Raw genomic sequence first — 18944 nt, 5'->3', positions numbered from 1 at the left:
AACCCAGTTGTAATGTCATAGCCCCATAACAACCCCACCCCAGGACCCTGACCACGTGGAAAGAGACTCCGTGCAGAAAGAACAACCTTTATGTCCAAAAGAAGATGTAGACGTTTTTGACACTAATATCTGTATGTTTCTGTCCCTGCAGCCTTAGGAAAATCCAAAGGTACAGTATCCTCTGGTAGCTCTGAGGCCGTTTCAGGCTCTTACACTCAGCCAGCTCTGCGTCCTAGTGAGCTCCTTGAGAGGGTGAATGCGCAGTGTGTGGCTGCTTGGCGGGCTTACTTGAAGCTGTGAGCCCATCAGGAAAACATCATCTGAGCCCAGAGGGCCCACAGGATTAGCAGCCCCTTCCCTGCTGTATAGAAAAGCAGGAGTGGCCGGCAGAGATGTGACTTGGCCAGGGTTCCTGGGAGCAGCAGAGCTACTTAACTAGACCCCACCTCACAAGGATGTGTATTTATTGAGTTATCTCCTGCTGATCAGTTCCATGTTCTATAGCTCAGTGTGGCCCCCACTGGGGAGGAGTGAGCGGCCCCCACTCCCCATACTCCCAACAGTTGGCGGAGGAAGGCTTGGATTCTACCCCCCGGGGAGCTCGTCAGGCCATTATCCTAAGGCCAGCTGGGGTTGACTCGCAGCTTGCGGACGCCAGCGCTGCTGCACCTGTGCCCTGCTCCTTGCCGCCATGAGAGGGTCGCTCTGGCCAAGCCTGGGCTGCCCAGGGCGGGTCTCAGCCACCCTGAGCAGCCGGGCGCCCGGAGCGCTGCCCGCAGCGCGTCGCTTCCCGGCCCTGGGTGCTAAGGCTGCGCTGCTGCCTCCTGACACCGACCTGCTTGAATGTCTCCGCTTCGAGGGGGGGAGCCTCGCCCCTGTCCCCTGTCTTCACGCGTGGGTAAGCAGGTGTCTTTGTGTCCCTCGCCAGCATGGGTGTGAGGGTCATGGACACCTCTTGGGTGGCTCGAAGAGGCTCCTCTGCTGGTCGGAAAGCGACATGCGCCCCGCCCTCCATGCAGCCGCCCGCCCCGCCCACAGAGCTCAACGCGCCACCGCCGTCGCTGCCGTCGCCGCTGCCGGAGCAGCCCCTGGACAGCCCCGCGCCACCGCCCGCGCTCTCTCCTTCCGGCGGGGGCCTGCAGGCGGGGCCCGAGCGCGCCAGGTAAGCACGGGCCGCTGCGGTCCCGCGGGCTGTGCGCTGTGCCGGGGCCAGGGGGCGAGAGGGGGTCGGCTGCTGCGCTCCAGGCCTCTTGGATTGGGTGCCTCCACACCCCAATCTCTAAGCTCGCATGTTTGGCTTTCCGTATCGCTCTGGCACCATATTAAGTGATCCGCAGCTCCCTGGATTACCCGATGAAGTCCAGACTTTCCAAGAATTGCATCGCAAGCAGACATACAGAGGGGCAGTTGACGTTCCCCAGTCGCTATTTCCCTTCCTCTGCCTTTATAATTACAGCGCCGCCCCCACCCCCCTTACCCGGTCCATGACCTCTGGTGTGCGTCCGAAATCTCCATGTACAGTGCAACCTCCATAGCTGGCCACCTACCTACAATGACCACCTCCTTAAGTTGACCTGATTTTCACAGACAGGACGCGGACCCCGTGTACGTGTCAGTCCGGGAAGCCTGGTTCCTGGTGCTGACCACCTACATATGCTGACTCTGTGGTCCACTTACAGAGGTTCTACTATAATATGTTTTTTCCTATACATAGATACCTATGATAAATTTATATTTTTTATTTTTTTGAGACAGTTTCAAACTGTCACCCTGGGTAGTGTGATAAAGTTTAATTTATAAATCAGGCCCAAGTAAGACCAAATAAGTAATAATAAAGTAGAACAAGAATAACACTGTACTGTAATAGAAGTTCTGCACCTGTGGTCTTTCTCTCAAAATATCTTTTTGCACTGTACTCACCTATTTTTCAGGCCACAGTTAACTGTAGGTAAATGAAACAGCAGAAAGTTTGAAACCACAGATGCGGGGGGTGTGTGTGACTGAACACTATTTTGAAATTTAGAATGTTGGTGTTTCTCCTCTTTCTTTAGATGTGTAGCAGCCATTTTTGCTGCTAATATGGGTGCAAATCCAGGAAGGAGGGAGGGCAAAGCAACCATTGCGACCTGTGACCTTTGCAGCTGTTGCACAGATGTATTCCGTTCTTTTAGGGAAAGGAAAAGAGGGAGAGAAGTCCATCCCATGGCTAGTTTTGTGAACATTAACTGAAAACTTAATCTTTCAATCCAAAGATGAAAATACAGTCACTGGCCTTAAGGAATTTTATCATTTCAGTGAGCAAACAGGTGGTAAGGAGTGATTACAGAACTCAGTACCCGGCCCTGCCCTGAGGAGGGGGAGAGACTCTGGATGTGGGAATTGCACTGTGAAACAACTTTGCTGTCTGTTTGCATTTGTTCTCAAACAGCAATTCAGAAAACTAGAAAAGCTTCTTCAAATCATATGCTGCTTGCCTCCTGTTAGGGGCCTGGCATGCCTCCATCACCACTGCCAGGAAAATGTTGGAGACTTTGGGAAGCTGAACCTTCTAACCAAAGTCTTTGTACACACACACACACACACACACACACACACACACATATGTCTATGCCAACTCTCTAAATGGGAGGGTCATAGACTTTTAATTTATTTAATGAGTAGGAAGTATTTTCTCTGTGGAATTGGGAAATGACAAAGGGAAAAATGGATGGTCTTAGATACTGGGTGTTCTGCGGTTTTTGCTAAAGGCTTCAGCTCAGAGGGGGTGTGACCCTGGCTGTGTACTTGCTGGCCTTGTGAACTTGAGAGGTACAGAGGCGGGTGGAGTTCAGTGGAGAAGCAGAGCACAAGTGTGGAGGGCCAGTGTGGCTGACAAGGAGGAGAAGGACACGAGGAAAGGTGGCGGGCTGGGATCCTTCCCTGTAAGGACACTCACTGATGTCATCCTCATTTCCCACTTTATAAAGGAGACTTGGTGCCATATGGCATTTGGCACATAAATGACATTTCTAAAAATTGCCCCTTGAAGACAGGTTCTCCTAGGCTCTGAAAGCATTCCAGGAATGTCTTGCAGAGTCACCCCTGGGCAGGGACCATCACCTCCTGGTTCACCTTATTGAAAAGGTCAGTCTCAGTGCCCTGCAGCCATATGTCTCTCCTTCCCCTTTGCCTGGGTTGACTGGTTTTGCAGCTTTTTTTGAGTGTTCTTGTTCTTATTTGTTTTATACCACTCTTTTTTTCTCTCTCCATGTGGATTTTTCCCAATACAAACGGGTGTTCCATTTTTTTTTTGTTTGTTTGTTTTCTGTTTCCTGGACATTTGCAGCACAGATGATGTTTCCTGCAGTGGCCGGATTCCTGTTACGGCTGCCCCTCCCCTGAGGGTGGCAGGCCCTTCCTTCCCTCTGCCTTGGCCCCACCTGCCTTTGCCCCACCCCAGGCCTCAGCTTCAGCTTGTTACCTGCTGGGCCTGGTGATGACCCTGTCCAGCCAGGCTTTGCCTCCTCATCCTGCTCAAACTGCTTAGCATTAATGCCATCCCCAAACTCTGCTTCCTGCTTCTGGCACCCAGCTCACCGACTGAGCCATGTAGCCCCAGAACTAACCTGTCCTCACATGTGCCTTAACCACACCTCCTTCATCTAGCTCCTAATATAACCACCCCTCACCCCACCTCTCCCCACTGGGTCAGCTACACCTATGCTGGCAAGAAAGGACCGGGCTAAGTAGGTAAATGCTTGTTTCTCTGCTGGGGAAATTGTTTCATGTGGGAGGGGAAGAAGGAAGAGCTCAATCTTCGAGTCCCTGGATAGAAGTCTTGTCTATCCAAAGGAAGGAAGAAGACTCTGTCACCCCACTAGAAGCAATGTTCCAATTTGCTTGTTTTGTTTTCTGTAATTGTTCAGCTTTCTTCTCAATGGAGGCAGAGCTTATACAGACAGCTAGGCAGATATTTGGCATTAATGCCTGGGTGCTGGTGACCTTGCACCTGAGGATGAGTGAAAACAAATGTTTGTTCATGGTTGTCTCCAGTTTTCATTAACAGAGGAGAGAACAAAATCACTATTCTTCTGGTTCCTCTGGATAAAACGGCCTTTTCCTCTTGGGAAATTTCTTGGTGTAGTTTAAAACTCGTCCCAAGAGGGAGAGAATGTGCTACTACCTTGAATGTGGCCTTTCCTTTCTTCCTTCCCATGGGGCAGACGACTTGTGCATTGACGCTGCATAGCCCCCAATCTCCCACCACGCTGGCCATGAGTGGTTTATCCCTATTGGTTAATATTTGGAGTTTCTAGATAAATTTAAGGAAGAGGTAGGCATGGATGCTCTTGTGGGGGAAGAATAAATAGCCACTGGGAAGGATTTAGGTTCTCAGACACTCCTGCCCCACCCAAGAGCATCAGAATCCAGCTCAGTTATAGGGTTGGTGATAGATAACTCCCGATTCCAGGGCACCTGGCAGACTCACTCGGGGCTGCCTGAGAACACTGGAGGGAATGTGGAGACAATTAGTAGCATCCCTGGATGATGTGTTGATGATGGTAGAATGTGACCAACTGCCACGTTATCTGCTGTCCCAGATCTGTTGAGTCAAGTAGGGTGTCTTCCCATGTGAACTTTATGCTTCAGAGAAGGCCCAAGAAAGAGCCTAGCATAAGGATGAATCCTATTTAGGACCTGCTGACCTCGGGTGCCCCTTTGTCTATTGAGGCACTGCAGAGGCCAGAGACCTCACTGCCCTTGAGCCCTCACCCCTCTCTGAGCTGGGGACTAGGATGGAACTGGCCCACGGTCAGGAGTGTAGCCTGGGTCTGTGCCAGCCCCACCATCTGCTAGGCCCAGTTATTGAGTTTGAGGAGGGGTCCCAGAATTCCTCTGCTACTTAGAGGAAGATGTAGGTAAAGAGCTGGAGTGCTGTGGCCAGAGGCTTGGCATCCTGAGCCCATAGCCACAGTCCTTTTTGGGCACATGGACTGTCCTCTCCACCGTGGGAAGCTGTGACGGTAGAAGTTAAACACTTGAAGTTCTAGTGTCATGGTGTTCTGGAACTCCATGGTGATGAGAGGATGGGATACAGGGGATATACAGGAGGTACCCTGCCCTCTCACTGTTCATGGTCTCCTTGAGAGGAGAGGGCGGAGTATGACGGGGATGCTTGCAGCAAGAAACAGGTGCCACAGAGACAGGAGCAGGACCCAGGCCAGCTGAGCTCCACTCGGGGACATTCACCTCTGGGGCACCCATAAAGGCTTCAAGAAGGAACTGAGACAGACAAGGGCTGGGACACACTCACACAGGGCACAGAAGGATGCTGGGATTGCAGTCGGCAAGGCTGATGCTTGAGTCGACTGAGATTAGGGGTTCTCTTTCGCCCCATATGCTTGTGTTTCAGCACATCTAAAAGCAAGGAACTTTCTCCAGGCTCTGGGCAGAAAGGAAGTCCAGGTTCCATCCAGGGGACAGTCTGTGCAGGGACGCAGCCAGGGGCACAGCCCAGTGCCAGCCCCAGCCAGCTACCTGCAGACCAGAGTCCTCACACACTTCGGAAAGGTATGTCACCGCCTCCCTCTCGTCACCACCACTTCTCCCCATGGGTCCCAGGCTGGAGGTGGCTGTTGCAGCCCCTGAAGGCTTCTTTCCCTCAGTTACCATGGATACTGAGAAACCCTGCAGCTTGGAGAACTGTTCCCATCTGCCTAGTAAGCTTTTTTGGAAGTTAACCAACCTCGAGAGGGATTGATTCACCATTATTCCTCAGGTCACTGTTTGGAAATGCAGGCTTGTTCGGGGAGTATATTGGACAGTGCTTCCTCTACGCCAAATGATTCCTCCACCAATGCAGGGCTCATGGTCCAGGAGGACATGTGTCTTCCACAGATCTGCCAGGTCCCACCCTCCTTTGCCATTTGAGAGGCCCTATGATGTCTGGGCACCTGTAGCTCAGTGGTTAGGGCGCCGGCCACATGCACTGGGGCTGGTGGGTTAGAACCCAGCCTGGGCCTGCTAAACAATAAAAAAACAGCTGGGCATTGTGTGGGTGCCTATAGTCCCAGCTGCTAGGGAGGCTGAGGCAAGAAAATCTCTTGAGCCCAAGAGTTTGAGGTTGCTGTGAGCTATGACACGGCACTCTACCAAGGATGACAAAGCGAGACTCTGTCTCAATATAAAAAAAGAAAAGAGAAGCCACGTGGGGTTCTTGGCAGGAGCCCCTGCCCCCAGGGCCAGCCTTGCACCACTGCTGCCTCCACCAGGACGGCTGGCATACGGTTATAGCTCCAATTGTTCCTACAGTGTCCTGACAGCCAGCAGTTTTCTTCTGGTCTGCCTCATGGCTGACCCAGACCTGTCCCACCTAGAATTCTGCCTCTAGAATACATTGTAAAAAGCCCAGTCATTCTCTCTTCAGAGAATCACTCTCTAAAGCTAAAGATATGCTCTGGAGTGGTGTTTCATAAATCGGGAGCTATGCTGAGTGTACTTATCTGAGCCCTTTTGGTGCTTTTTATTTTATTTTGTCATCTCTTTGTAAAGTCTTTCATTTATCTAAAATAGTATATCATTTAATGTGTTCCTAATTCATACTTCTAGGAGGAGCTTTAACTCCAGGATCTGCAAAATAGGGCTGAGTTCAGCCCATCCACACAGACCTCCACAGCGGGTCCCTTCCCAGCCCTCCTGGTTCTAGACCACAGTGGCTTCCTTCCTCCCCATCCGCCCTCACCCCCTCCTTTGATCCATCCCCATTTATTCCTTATACATTCTATAAATGTTCATGGAGCCTCACTCTGTGCAGAGCTCTGTGCTGTCCAGAAACGTAGACACTCAGCAGTGATGCAGAGGTGGTGCTGCTATGCTGGGGAGGTGTTCAGGGCACTGTGGGGACACACAGCAGCAGCACTTCCAGACTCAGCGGTTAGGTGGGTGGCCCAGAAGAAACTTGAAGGTTAGGCCAAAGTGGTGGTGGTGTTTCAGCATGACTGGGCTTCTGTCCAGCAACTTTGGAGTCTAGATGCCGTACTCGCTGGTGCATCTTTGAGTTCTTTAATCATCTTTCGGTCCTACAAGGCAGGGGCAATGGCTAAGCCATTGTTTTGTCCAGTGGGAGGGCCAGGGCTCAGTCAGCTTCTTGATGCTAGTGACAGGTTGGGCCTTTGGGTTTTTGTAGCACATGGGACCTAAGCAGGCAATGTGGACCCGAATGACTCAGGTCCCTTTCCTAAGTGACTATTAGTAGTTCAGAGCCATCTTTTGAAAGGTATAACTTTCTTCCCTACTCTCTCCCCATCCTTGCCCACAAATGGCCCACTTGGCTGGTTTTTGTTTTTTATTTTTGACAACTCAGTCTTTTGACAGTGTACCTACAATTTAGCATCATGGCCTACTCCTGTCACCACCTGGAAGTGGAAAGTGTCATCACAGATGGGGTGATGTCACTACATCCTCTCACTCAGTGGAGTAATTCCTGGCCCCATCAGCCCTGACCACATGGCTATCAGGAGTGACTGTAGCAGGTACTGAGAGAGTACTTCCCCTGTGCTCAAGGGAAGTTGGAAAATTAGGTGGTTTTATTATAAGGCGTGATTATATGGTGCTTCACATGCATGATCCATCTAATTATTACAGTGATGTAGACAGAATATTATTCTTCCCATTGAACAGAAGAGGTTTGAATAAATCACCCCAAGGCACAGAGCAGGTGAGTAGCAGGACAGAAATTTGAACCCAAGTTGGTAGGACTCTGAAAGGCATGTCCTTTTCTTATACACATTGCAGACTGAATGAGCCAGGGAAATACCTGAAGTCTCCTTACAGTAGATACTGTCCTGTGAAGGTAGTGGAGGTGGAGGAGGACTTTCCGATGCCTCCCTGGGGACTTACAAGATAATTTCTTCCAGAATCAGAGCTACCCACAGCCAGTCGTCACTTTAATTCTGACAGTTTAGTGATTATTTTCCCCCTGTCTTCCCATCAAACAGATCTCTTCGGTGTTTAAATTTGTTGTCTTTCCCAATTCATTGTCAGTTCAATGTATTTGTCTGCCTTTAGGATGATTAGGTAAACAGAAAAGGAAATGGAAGTAATATTAAATACAAAGGAGGTTGGGGCAATGATGTGTTTTGAGAAATGGAGTCGATGTGTACATCCTTGTACCCAGAGGGAAAAAGAAAGAACAAGAAAAAACCGTGAGGTGGGTAGGCAGGGTGGAGGCAAGGATGGAGCCGTGGAGGGGTGAGCTGTCTGTGGCTGGAGGATTTGGCCAGATAGGTTGATCACTATCAGGGAGTCAGAAGCCCCAGGGCAGGTTTAGCGGAAAGTCAGTTCCCCAGCCCTGGCCCTGGCCCTGGCCCTAGGTCAGGGCTCCCCCAACCATTGTGGCAAATTGAACTGGCATGATCCTCTGGTGGGCCCAGGCTCCCTGACTCACTCTCTTCCTCAGAGTGTAGGAGCGACACCTTTCACCACTGGGAAAACAGCCCACCACTTGTGGAGGGGAAATGTGCTCTCCAATTTGGCTGGGTGTGCCTGTGTAGATCCAGGCAGGAATCCAGAAAAGAGGAGGAGAAATTAGTTAACAGATGGGAAGATATGAAGACTTGCAGTTCTGGGCTAATTTTTAAAAATGGTATTGGCCGATCTCAGCGTGGCAAGTGGCAGGGTGCAGGGGTCGTGGGCGGGTGGGAAGGGGAGGGTCTGGGACAACTCTCAACGCTTAGGGTGTTTGAACAGGCCGTGGCCACACCCATAGGCCTCATTTAACAGCATCATGTTTTGTTGTTGTGTTTTCTCTTTCAGTATCAAAGAAGCTGGCACCAATTCCACCTAAGGCCCCCTTTGGCCAGCCGGGGGCTGTGGCTGACCAGTGCACGGGCCAGCCGTCCCCAGTCAGCCTGTCTCCCACCCCCCCAAGCACCCCATCACCCTACGGACTGAGCTACCCCCAGGGGTACTCCTTGGCCTCAGGCCAGCTCTCCCCAGCTGCAGCCCCTCCCCTGGCCTCTCCTTCTGTCTTTACAAGCACTTTGACCAAATCACGGCCCACTCCCAAGCCCCGACAGAGACCCACCCTGCCGCCTCCTCAGCCTCCCACGGTCAGCCTGTCAGCCTCTAGTCCCCAGTCTGTGGAGCCCCCCACGCTGGATGGCATGTCCCCCGGGGAGAGCATGTCTACAGGTAACCAAGCCACGTGCTCTCTCACATTCCTCTGTGAGCCACAGTAAATGATCCTGGTGCCACGTGTTGCTTCTAGAAGGACCTCAGGAGCCCGCCCATGGTGGGCAGCCCTGGGGCTGAGCAGAGGGGATTGTTAGGGGATTTCTCCTAGACTAAGCCTGTCAGCCCAGGGGGGCTATTTCTGCTCTTAATTTTTGGGCTTAAGCACTCTGAATCCTTTGGAGTAAGCCCTGGAGAGAGGCTGGAAGCTGGTTATGATAACAGAACAGCATCAGAAACCTCATGTGAGGTATTTCCTGGACAAAGCCTATGAGACTGATGGGTACAAATGCTTCTCTGGAGAACAGGGGATAAGCACCAAAGATATTTTTCCCTATGAGTAAAATAATACTTGGTAGAAAAACATATTTCTAGGTATGTAGAGAGGCATCAATCTCAGAAAAGATACATGTCTCTCCTCCTAATTCTCCACTATCTGTTCTTTGAGGAGCTAATTGGACAAACCCACTATTTAATTTAGTTTCGATTTAAATTTAAAAACAAAGGCAGATCTATATTCCCTCCCCTTAGAAAAAAGATGTAAGCATGAAATCCCCCACACATACCCCACATTTAGCCAAAACCATTCACTGGTTGGAAGAAACAAGATGTTTTTGAAATATCTCCAGACGTGTCAACCACTTGAGGGTCTCATGTCAGGAGTGTGTCTGTGGTGGCCACGACGGTCATGTGAGCCTTGTTCTTGTTTAGGAAGACAGGCAAACTGTGGGGCTCTGTCTTGGAATGGAGCCAACCTGTTTCACCGCAGGGCAGAGAGCCTGGGCATATGTCTGTTCAGAGTTGTCCCAAGTGGCAGAAGGTGAGGCAGCTGGGGTTGGAGCAAACGCACACACGCAGACACCACACATACACACAGGCGCAACTGCCACGTGAAACAATGCTGTCCCAGGTCCTAGGGCGCACTGGGACTTCTCACAGATACCCACTTTTGTCCTTGCATCCTTCTCCAAAGGAGTGATTTCTTTTTCCTTCGGTTAGATAGGAGCAGTGAGTGGGGTTCAGCTCCTGGCTGCCTGTGAAAAAGCTAGTCCAATTTGCCAGTGTTTGCCGTGGGTCAGATTTAAATATTATGGGGAACAGCCATCTGGGGATCTGGCTTTCTTTATATTTGGTTGTGATAAATGCTGAATGTGCAACTGCTGTCATCTATCCTGAGGCTTATTAAAAATTAAGTCCTCAGTGGTGCCATTTCCTTAAGGGCCTGTGGTGGGAGGCACTGGCCTGGGGAGCTTGTGGTCACCCAGGTCAGCTCTCGGGGCTGCTTCTCCCATCCACCTACCCCAAGGAAGGGACAAGGTATAGTTTCCACACTCCGAGCAATAGAAGCAGGGATAACACTCAAGAGAGCAGAAATGAGTGAAATGAGAGGAGAAATTTGGGAGCAGAAATGGGCAACAGAAAGAGTGACAGCGCCCTTGGAGCTCTCTAGAAGTAGAATGAGCAGCTTCCATCACAAAGCTCTGAGAACTGCTGTAGGATTAACAATGCCCCTTGCCTCCTGCAGACACTGTTCTGTTTTAATGTCCTTTCGGTGGCAGACTGTCCTTTTGTCCCATCTGTCCAGGCCTGAGCCAGTGCAGACTCCATAATGGTTTGGTGTGGCCCACCTGGGACTGTGATTTTGGCATAGCTTTTTTGTGACGTTCTTGTTTCGTCGTGTTGATGCCTTTCTCCGAATCCTGTCATTGTGTTCTTGCAGCTGTGTGACATGAGTGACGCAGTTTTGGATACGTGTGAGGGGGATTTGCAGGGTAAGCTGGTGCCCCGGCCTCGCTCCCTTTTCCCGTAGGCAGGCCAGCTGCTGCCCGCTCCTCTCTCCGCTCCTGTCTCTGCATGTGGCTCTGCCCATCCGCACGGCTGCTCCACCCTCCAGCCTTCCCAACCTCAGCAAGGAAGAGCTGACCTTTGAGCTCGTTGGGCGTGGAAGGGTCACTGGCCTTGTTTCTTTCTCTGCGTTAGGAGGAGCTGGGGGAGAGGGCAGCCGGCAAATCTAGCTCTCCTGTGCCCTGCCTTCTGGTCACCAGTCACTTCCCTGCCGTGCCTCCTCTCTCCCTCAGGTGTAGAAGGTGGAGGGTGATAGATCTATTCAGATGACAGATGTGTGGGAGGGTTTTGTGCCCAGTGCCCTGGAAGTGTTTTGCTTAGGAAGGGGCCCTGAGGAGAGGCCACACCTGGTGCAGCTTGGCACAGGGTCCACCCCCACGGCCTGGACCCCAGTCCTTGTGGCTGTGAGTTTGCACTGACAGACTCCACTTCCAGATTCAGGCTCTAACGTCCATATTCCTCTGGTCTGGTCTGAGTACACGGGCAAGCCCTGGAGTACCCGTTGTGCCGAACTCAGCCCAAGCTCCCCTCATCCCATCCCAGGTGTATGTGGCCAGCCAGGTCCTTTCTAGCCAACACTAAAATATTTTAGGAGCATTTATATCTTGGTCTGCTTGGTCTTCTCCTATAAAGAGTGGGCACTCAAAACTAAAACCATGGCAGGAAAGTGAAAGAAGGCAGAGGAATTCGGGGTATCTGCCTCAGTGGGGAGGGGCAGCCACAGGAAACCAGGGCTTTCCCATCATCTTGGCCTTCATCCTGCAGAAACTCAGGCAGGTCTCCTGGCAGAATGGCCTGGGGAACAGAAGTTACTGCTTCCCTTCCCCAGAAATGCTGGTGAGGTCTTCTCCAGAGCCCTGCTCCTTTTATAAGTGGTTCTACTCTCTCAGGGGTCTCTTTATTTAAGAGAACAGCAAGGACGGTGTGGCAGCTGACACCAAGTGCCTGTCTTGAGCTTTTCTAAACTTGTCACTCATTCACTGCTGAGGTGCAGGGAAAGTCAGAAATTCCTCCAAGGTCACACACATATTGTGTGACAGATTTGCGAGTTTGAATCCAAACAGTGGAGCTTATGCTTATCGATAATGAACCCCACACAGTGGTGGGCCACAGGCTGGCACAGCCTCACACCTGGGCATGGGGGAAAGGAGAGGGCAGAGGCAGGCCCAGGACCACGGTCACCCTGGGAGGCAGAAGAGCCACCTGCTGTAGGAGGGGTGGGTGGCACCGGCTGAGCCTCAAAGCCCCTAAATCTCTCCTCCATCAGGCAACTAAACAAAGACAGGCTTGGTGACATTTAGAGGACTACCTGTGGGGTGATGGAGGAGGACCTTTGTCCCAGAGCTTCCATGTTTGTATGACTTCATTAGGACAGTGTCCGAATGTCTGTCTGTATGCAGTATGGTATTCCTCAGTCTGAACATGTGTCCTACAAATCAACAGGGTCAGAAACCCCTGCCCTGAGCGTGGTCCAGAGCTGCTCCCCTGCCCGCCCACTGCTTCTGTCACCTAAGGCTAAGCAAAGGCCAGAAACTAAGCAGCAGAGTTGGGGAGATAGCATGACAGGGTAAAGGGCTCCAAGATCTTGGCGCTCTGGCTTCAACACACCCCAGTTTGCTCCTGCAGCCCCTGGAAGCAGCAGGCTCAGCCTCACCAGCGTCCACCAGGGCCAAGGCTACGGCTCCAGGGCCGTTTCCAATATGAGCGTCCAGTAAGAGTCTTGTACAGATGGAGCTGCTGGTGGCTCTGTCCCCTTTGCTAACTCACAGATGGCCACACTGAGCCCTGTTACTCCAGGTACATCCTTCCTGATCATCTCACCAGGAAGAATGACCTGTGGTGCTCCTAACAGGGATGTGACCATAGGTGACTTGCTGCTATGACTTCCAGCATCCTGAGGGAGACCCTCTGCTCTGCCTCCACCAGCTGTCTGCAAGGTGGCAGTTTCTGAGTGAAGACGCAGGCCCAGGGTGCCCCCATTCATTCTTAGACTTGGGAGAAGGAATAGTTGCTTTCTGCTATCTGGAGCCCTATCCCTACAGATTCTAGGAACAAATTGCAATCTGATATAGATTCGTATATCAGAGCATCGTATCAAGAACCAAGCACTGGCTGGGCTAGCCGGGACATGCTGTTCTAGCCGGGACATGCTGTTCTAGCCTTCCTCTCCTAACAGCCTTGCCCCATCCCAGATGCTGCGGTACTGTGAGCTTATCGGGAGGCCCGAACACAGCCAGATCGTGAGCAAAATGCTTAAATCAGCCTCCAAATGACCCATCCCTAGAACAGCTTCCCCACCCTGCTGCCTAATACTCTCACTGACAGTAGCCAGCCTCCTGGCAGCCGGAAGCCCCTTAATGACCTCTCCCTGCCCCAACTTGCAGATCTCGTCCACTTCGACATCCCTTCAATCCACATAGAGCTGGGGTCGACACTCCGCCTGAGTCCCCGGGAGCGTGCACCACGACACTCAGTGACTGACAAGAGGGATGAGGAGGAAGAATCCGAGAGCACTGCCCTCTGACGTGCACCCGCCCATCCAGCACCCTGTACATATACACGTGGGCCCGACACGCCAGGAGCAGTGTCCCCAGCTTGCCAAGTGTTCTCCATTGGCTCTTTCCTGTCACTACCAACGCGGTGTTGGAGTTTGGCAGGAAATTATGATCTCCGGTCTGTGGCGATGCTGGTGGTGCAGATTTTGTCTTTTCCTTTCGGGTGGTGACTTCGGCCTTTTGTTTGCCTTTTGACTTTGTGCCTATTTTGATCCACTTTCAGCTCCCACGCCAAGCAGCATCTATCTGCCTCTCCACCCAAAGGCTCGTCACTGTTGTCTGGAGGGTGGGGTGGTGCAAGAGAGGGATGAGTTGCCTGGTTAGATCAGAGGGCTGCTACGATGTTCCTCCTACAGCTAACGTCAGGTCCTGCAGATGTCTGCGTGTGGCTACAGGAAGGGAAGAGGACAGCAGGGACCTCTCTCCCTGACAGCTGGACTAGGCCTGGGGTTCTGGCAGTCCTAGGGCAACTGACCTTGACCAGCCCCCTTAAGAGGACGACTTACCACTGTAAAAACGTTCTAGGCACCCCCCTCTTCGGTGGGCTCCAAAGTAAATGGCTTAAAAGTTTGTTTCACTTCCTAAACAGTTCTCTTTCCCCACCATGTGGCTGAAAGCTGCCATTACTCCCTGTCACTTTATACTTTCCAGGGTAGGACATGACCATGCTGTTATCTTGAAGGCAGCCCCCATGCCTCCCAAAATATTAGCTGAGAGCAGTCCACCCCTCGGGGCACCTAGAGGCACCCAGCTCGTGAGTATATGATATCCTGGAGCCCTCTTTTCATTCCGAAGGTTACAACTGAATAGCAATAATTCTGTTACCCAAAGCATGTAGGGGAACATGAGACCAGCCACGGAGACGCAGGCCCCCGCGTGTGGCCTGCTTTGTCACTGGCCTCTGCCACCCATCCCTCTCATGAGTCCTACCCACCCCCAGACAAAGGCCAGGATGGCACTGGGGAATAAGGAAGTGAGACAAGATTTGGGCCATGCATGCAAAGTCAAAGTTCAAAATTTTATCCTTTTAAAATAGATATAATATACCTATACATGATATAATATTTGTATATATGAAATCTATATTTGTTTAATTTGAGCCATTCAGTCTAAACCAATGTACAGGTGTACAATGAAAAATTTAAATGCTTAGTTTTTTCCCAACAGTGTAAAGCCACCCTTCTCTGAGTGAGATTTGCAGACTTTTGATGTTACGGCTTTTCGCACTTCCTGGCAAGGGCAGGTCAATCCTCAATTTGTAATGGAGTGGGGGAGGGGGGTTGAAAGTTACCTTTAAATACATGTACAAATTATTGTCAAAAGTAATGTTATTAAAATAGATTTATTATCCCTGAGCTTGGCATATGTTTTCATTTTAATAAACCCATGGGGACACAACTACAATCTCATGCCCTCGCGCTGTACCAGGAGGGCGCCCAAATGTCACTGCTAATGAAGGCAAGGCCTTGTTTTGTCGGTCACTCTGGACACATTCTCGTGGGTAAGCAGAGTACGCAAATAACAGGTTCAGCTTAGAGAATTTTCTTTTGATTTTTCAAATCAAGCACTAACTTGTTTCTAAATCCCACAAGAAGGTAAGTGAACCAGCCTAATGTGACATTTCTCAAAACTTTCAACAGCAAACAGTAATCCCCATTCTCATTTAGAGCAAGAGAGCAAATCTGTTGTCTCCATTTTTACCCAGAACAAAAGACTGCATTTCTCTGACCCGCTGCACTGGCCCGTGATGTGACATACCACTTGAGCCAGCCCAGCTTCTGCCAAAAGCCTCAGCTAACAAGGGTAGCTCCCCTGCATACAAGCTCCAGAAGTCCTTGCTGGTCAAGGCTAACTTCCAGGGTACACCAAGTCCCTGGCAGCATGACACTATGGCACGTGGAGCTCTCCAAGGCAGCATTAGGACGGAGTGAAAGAACTCAGGGTGCCAATCTCAATCTTTATTGTACCTATTTTTTGGAAATATTATTCCTTGAGTCTTGGAGTCTCAGACCCACTGTTCCCTGCCATTTGGTGTGTCTCTGACGTGCAGAGGGACTCCCTGTTGGAGTAGGTGTGGGATCTATGTGACTTATTTAAAACAAACTTGTAGGCTCGGTGCCTATAGGTCAGCAGCTAGGGTGCTAGCCACATACACCAGAGCTGGCGGGTTCGAATCCAGCCCAGGCCAAACAACTACAACCAAAAAACAAAAACAAAAAAAAACAACAACCAGGTGCTGTGGTGGGCACCTGCAGTCCCAGCTACTTGGGAGGCTGAGGTAAGAAAATGGCTTAAGCCCAAGAGTTTGAGGTTGCTGTGAGCTGTGACGCCACGGCACTCTACCCAGGACGACAGCTTGAGACTCTGTCTCAAAACAAACAAACAAACAAAAAAACAAACTTGCAATGGAGTTAATCATGCCTATTGCTTCTGCTCCACAACCTTGTGTCACACAGCTGTGCCAGGCACCAGTTATAGGTGGTATCTACAGGCCAGGGCTCACCCAGGGCCCAGCATCGGCACAGCTCACTGCTGCCCATGCTGGACTGCCTCCTCCTGGTGAGGTCGTGCTCTTCAGCTTCCACCAGGCAAGGAGAGCAGATATGTTGCTGGGCATAGGCCAGAAGATGCAGCCTTAGGGATTGGGGCTACTCCCAGATCTTCACTGGGCTCTGAGCTTCTTGCTCTGTGGGCTGGGCGGCTGCTCTGTGTGGGACCGTTTCTGCTGGGACTCCTTGTCCTCCGGGCCAACCGCCAGCTGCCCAGACAAGAGAGCGGCCCGCACCAGCCGCAGCTCCCGCTTCTCCCTGCGCTCCTCCATCTCCTCAATGTCACTGGCAAACAGGGCTTTCAGGGGGGCAGTCAGCTTGGGCACTGTAGGGAAGTCTCCAAAGCAGACCTAGAATGCAAAAGAGAGGACCAGGACACACCTCAGAAGGCAGGGGCAGGTGTGGGAGAGGTTGTGTGCCACGCAGCAGCACCAACTCCCTTACAGACCCTTAAGGCCAAGGACCACAGCCTAGAAACAGGCAGGCCATGGAGGGAGGGAGGAGGGAGAGACAGGGCCATCTAAAGAAAGGGGCAGTGACTGCCCATATCTGGCCTCAGGAAACAGGATGGGAAAGCAGTCCAGACAGCTGCTGATAAACAAGGCCTGGCCACACCCTACCCTGCCTTCTGGAGGCTGGAGGAGCAAGGCTGACTCTCCCGCACATGAGGTGAGCACCTGCCTCAGGTCTGTGCCAAGGCTTAAGTGGCAGAACTCTAACTGTCCAGGCCTAAAAGACTCTTGAAAGCTACCAGTGAACCTGAGGCTGACGTCTACATGGCCCCTGCACTGGGTCTCACCATCAGACCCGGTGCTGGGCATGACTAGCCAATGATAGATAGGTTACCTCTCCTCTGGGCAACCCTGAGCCAGAAAGGAAACTAAACTACTGTCCTGTACAGTGTGCAAAGTCCCATTTCTCAGCCCCGTCCCCACCCCCACTGCTCACGTGACATACAGACCTTCATATGGTCAAAGGCAATCCCAACTTTCTCATTGAATTCAGGGCTAAAGAGCGGGACCTTGGCATATCGCTGGCTGAAGTGGTTCAGCATGATGAACTCTGCGTTCATCCTCATCCCCACGCCAATGGCCTGGGAAGTGGTGCTGAAAGGAGGACACAGCAGAAGGTGACGTGACCCTCCACAGCTCAGGGCCCCCGGGAAGCAGGTAGCCAGCACCATGCCTCCCTCACATGCTCCCTTGCATGAAGCCCACCCTCCATCCATCAGCAAGGGGCCCACTTAGGGGAACATGCTCTTCTGCTTCCCTAGATTTGGTCTCCGGCCCCCACCTCCCCTGGCAATTCCCTTACATGGCTCACAGTTTTTATTCCAGCCTACTTCTAATTCTTTCAAAAAGCCAAGCCCTCCTTACTCCACAACCTGCCTAGGCAGAGGCCGGGAGGCACATGCGGCACGTGATGGGAAGCAGGGCTGCAGCGTCAGGACACAGTCCTTCCCCAACAGGCAAATGCAGGGTGCCCAGAGCTTCACGTGGGGGACAGAAGGAGTGGGGACAAGCCTTAGTGGCCTTTGCTACCTGTGTGTCTTTTCCACAGCCTCCTTTTCTAAGCCATCTTCCAGGGTGGCTTCATGTATCAGGAGGGTGGCATCTTTGCCTGGAGAAAAAGCACAGGCATCAAGGCAGAGTCTCCTGCAAAAGCAGCAGGTGGCCCTGCATCCCAGCTGTTCTCAGCCTCACCCTGGCCCTGTGACTTGTAAGGACAATAGCTGGCGGCTGACATTTCCCCACAAGCTCCTCTGTGTTCACCTCTGGCTGCATAAACCCCAGAGCAGCCAGCCTCCGTGTGGGTCATCCCATCCTCTACTCACCCATCTGAACAAGAGCCTCACAGGGCATGGTGTCCCCAGAGTACACCACTTTCCAGCCGGATGTGTGCACCAGTGCACAGCCAAAGGCATGCTTGCAGTGCCGCACCAGGCAAGTCTGAAACTGAGAGGGGGAGCTGGGCTCAGTCTCTGTGGCTCTGACCCCACTAGTTCCCCAACAGCTGGGACCTTACCTCCTTCAAATCACACATTCCCAACAGTGAACTGATCAGTATCTCAGCTGTGGGACTGGAGACCTCAGCCCCTTTCTGAAGGCATTTGGCAGGGATCATACTGTGAGAAGACAAAACATTTAAAATGACAATAAGCATTAAAAAAAACCCTAATTCCTGCAGATCATCTAGGGCAGGAAAAGAAAAAACACACACAAAAAAGCACTGAACACCTGGAATCCAAGTTCAAGTCTTTGACTGGAGAGCCCCCAAATCATTCTTATGAAGAAATGTAATTTAAAACATAGTCACTAATTAAAGAAATGTAATTTAAAACATAGTCACTAATTAAGATGGGGAAACAACAGTTAAACAAAAAGATCAAACCACACCCCCTCAGACCACTGTAAGAACTCTAACAGGCTGGGTGGATGGGGGCTGCCTCCCTTTGAAATGAGGCTGGGACCAACCCTTAGCCATTCGTCCACCTGGTGTGTACCACTATGCCAGCTCTTCTTCTGGATGCTTGGTCCTGGGACCATCTCATGGAGAAATGTCATAGGGGCCAGGAGTGGTGGCTCACGCCTGTAATCTTAGCACTCTGTGTGGCTGAGGTGGGTGGAATGCGTGAGCTCACAAGTTTGAGACCAACCTGAGCAAGAGTGAGACACCATCTTTAAAAATAGTCAGGCCCGGGCGGCGCCTGTGGCTCAAGGAGTAGGGCGCTGGTCCCATATGCCGGAGGTGGCGGGTTCAAACCCAGCCCCGGCCAAAAAACCAA

The 18944-nt window shown here is 51.5% G+C and overlaps 2 protein-coding genes across 9 annotated transcripts in view; one reads left to right on the top strand and one right to left on the bottom strand.

Annotated features, from left to right (window-relative positions):
• The window catches only part of ARHGAP44 (Rho GTPase activating protein 44), a 189314-nt gene extending 174349 nt beyond the window's left edge, over positions 1 to 14965 (top strand). Inside the window, exons 17-23 of one of the 5 annotated variants that reach the window (XM_053568022.1) lie at positions 152 to 169; positions 929 to 1162; positions 5393 to 5550; positions 8794 to 9171; positions 9922 to 10030; positions 10931 to 10982; positions 13440 to 13577. In XM_053568022.1, the coding sequence (XP_053423997.1) occupies positions 152 to 169; positions 929 to 1162; positions 5393 to 5550; positions 8794 to 9171; positions 9922 to 10030; positions 10931 to 10943 (910 nt within the window). In that variant the 3' untranslated portion in view covers positions 10944 to 10982; positions 13440 to 13577. Of the gene's footprint in view, positions 1 to 151; positions 170 to 928; positions 1163 to 5392; positions 5551 to 8793; positions 9172 to 9921; positions 10031 to 10930; positions 10983 to 13439 lie in introns of all 5 variants that reach the window. The other 4 variants (XM_053568023.1, XM_053568020.1, XM_053568021.1 and 1 more) reach the window with 4 other exon arrangements.
• ELAC2 (elaC ribonuclease Z 2) overlaps positions 14615 to 18944 on the bottom strand; it is a 28707-nt gene continuing 24377 nt past the window's right edge. For 3 of the 4 annotated variants that reach the window (XM_053568015.1, XM_053568016.1, XM_053568018.1), the window contains 5 exons: positions 18185 to 18284; positions 17994 to 18114; positions 17701 to 17779; positions 17121 to 17265; positions 14615 to 16509 (listed from right to left, as the gene is read on the bottom strand). In XM_053568015.1, the coding sequence (XP_053423990.1) occupies positions 16273 to 16509; positions 17121 to 17265; positions 17701 to 17779; positions 17994 to 18114; positions 18185 to 18284 (682 nt within the window). In that variant the 3' untranslated portion in view covers positions 14615 to 16272. The remainder of the gene's footprint in view (positions 16510 to 17120; positions 17266 to 17700; positions 17780 to 17993; positions 18115 to 18184; positions 18285 to 18944) is intronic. The other variant, XM_053568019.1, reaches the window with a different exon arrangement.

This window comes from Nycticebus coucang, chromosome 18 (genome assembly GCF_027406575.1).
Source record: "Nycticebus coucang isolate mNycCou1 chromosome 18, mNycCou1.pri, whole genome shotgun sequence".
Lineage (NCBI taxonomy): Eukaryota > Metazoa > Chordata > Mammalia > Primates > Lorisidae > Nycticebus > Nycticebus coucang.
This window is presented reverse-complemented; position numbering and strand designations above follow the sequence as displayed.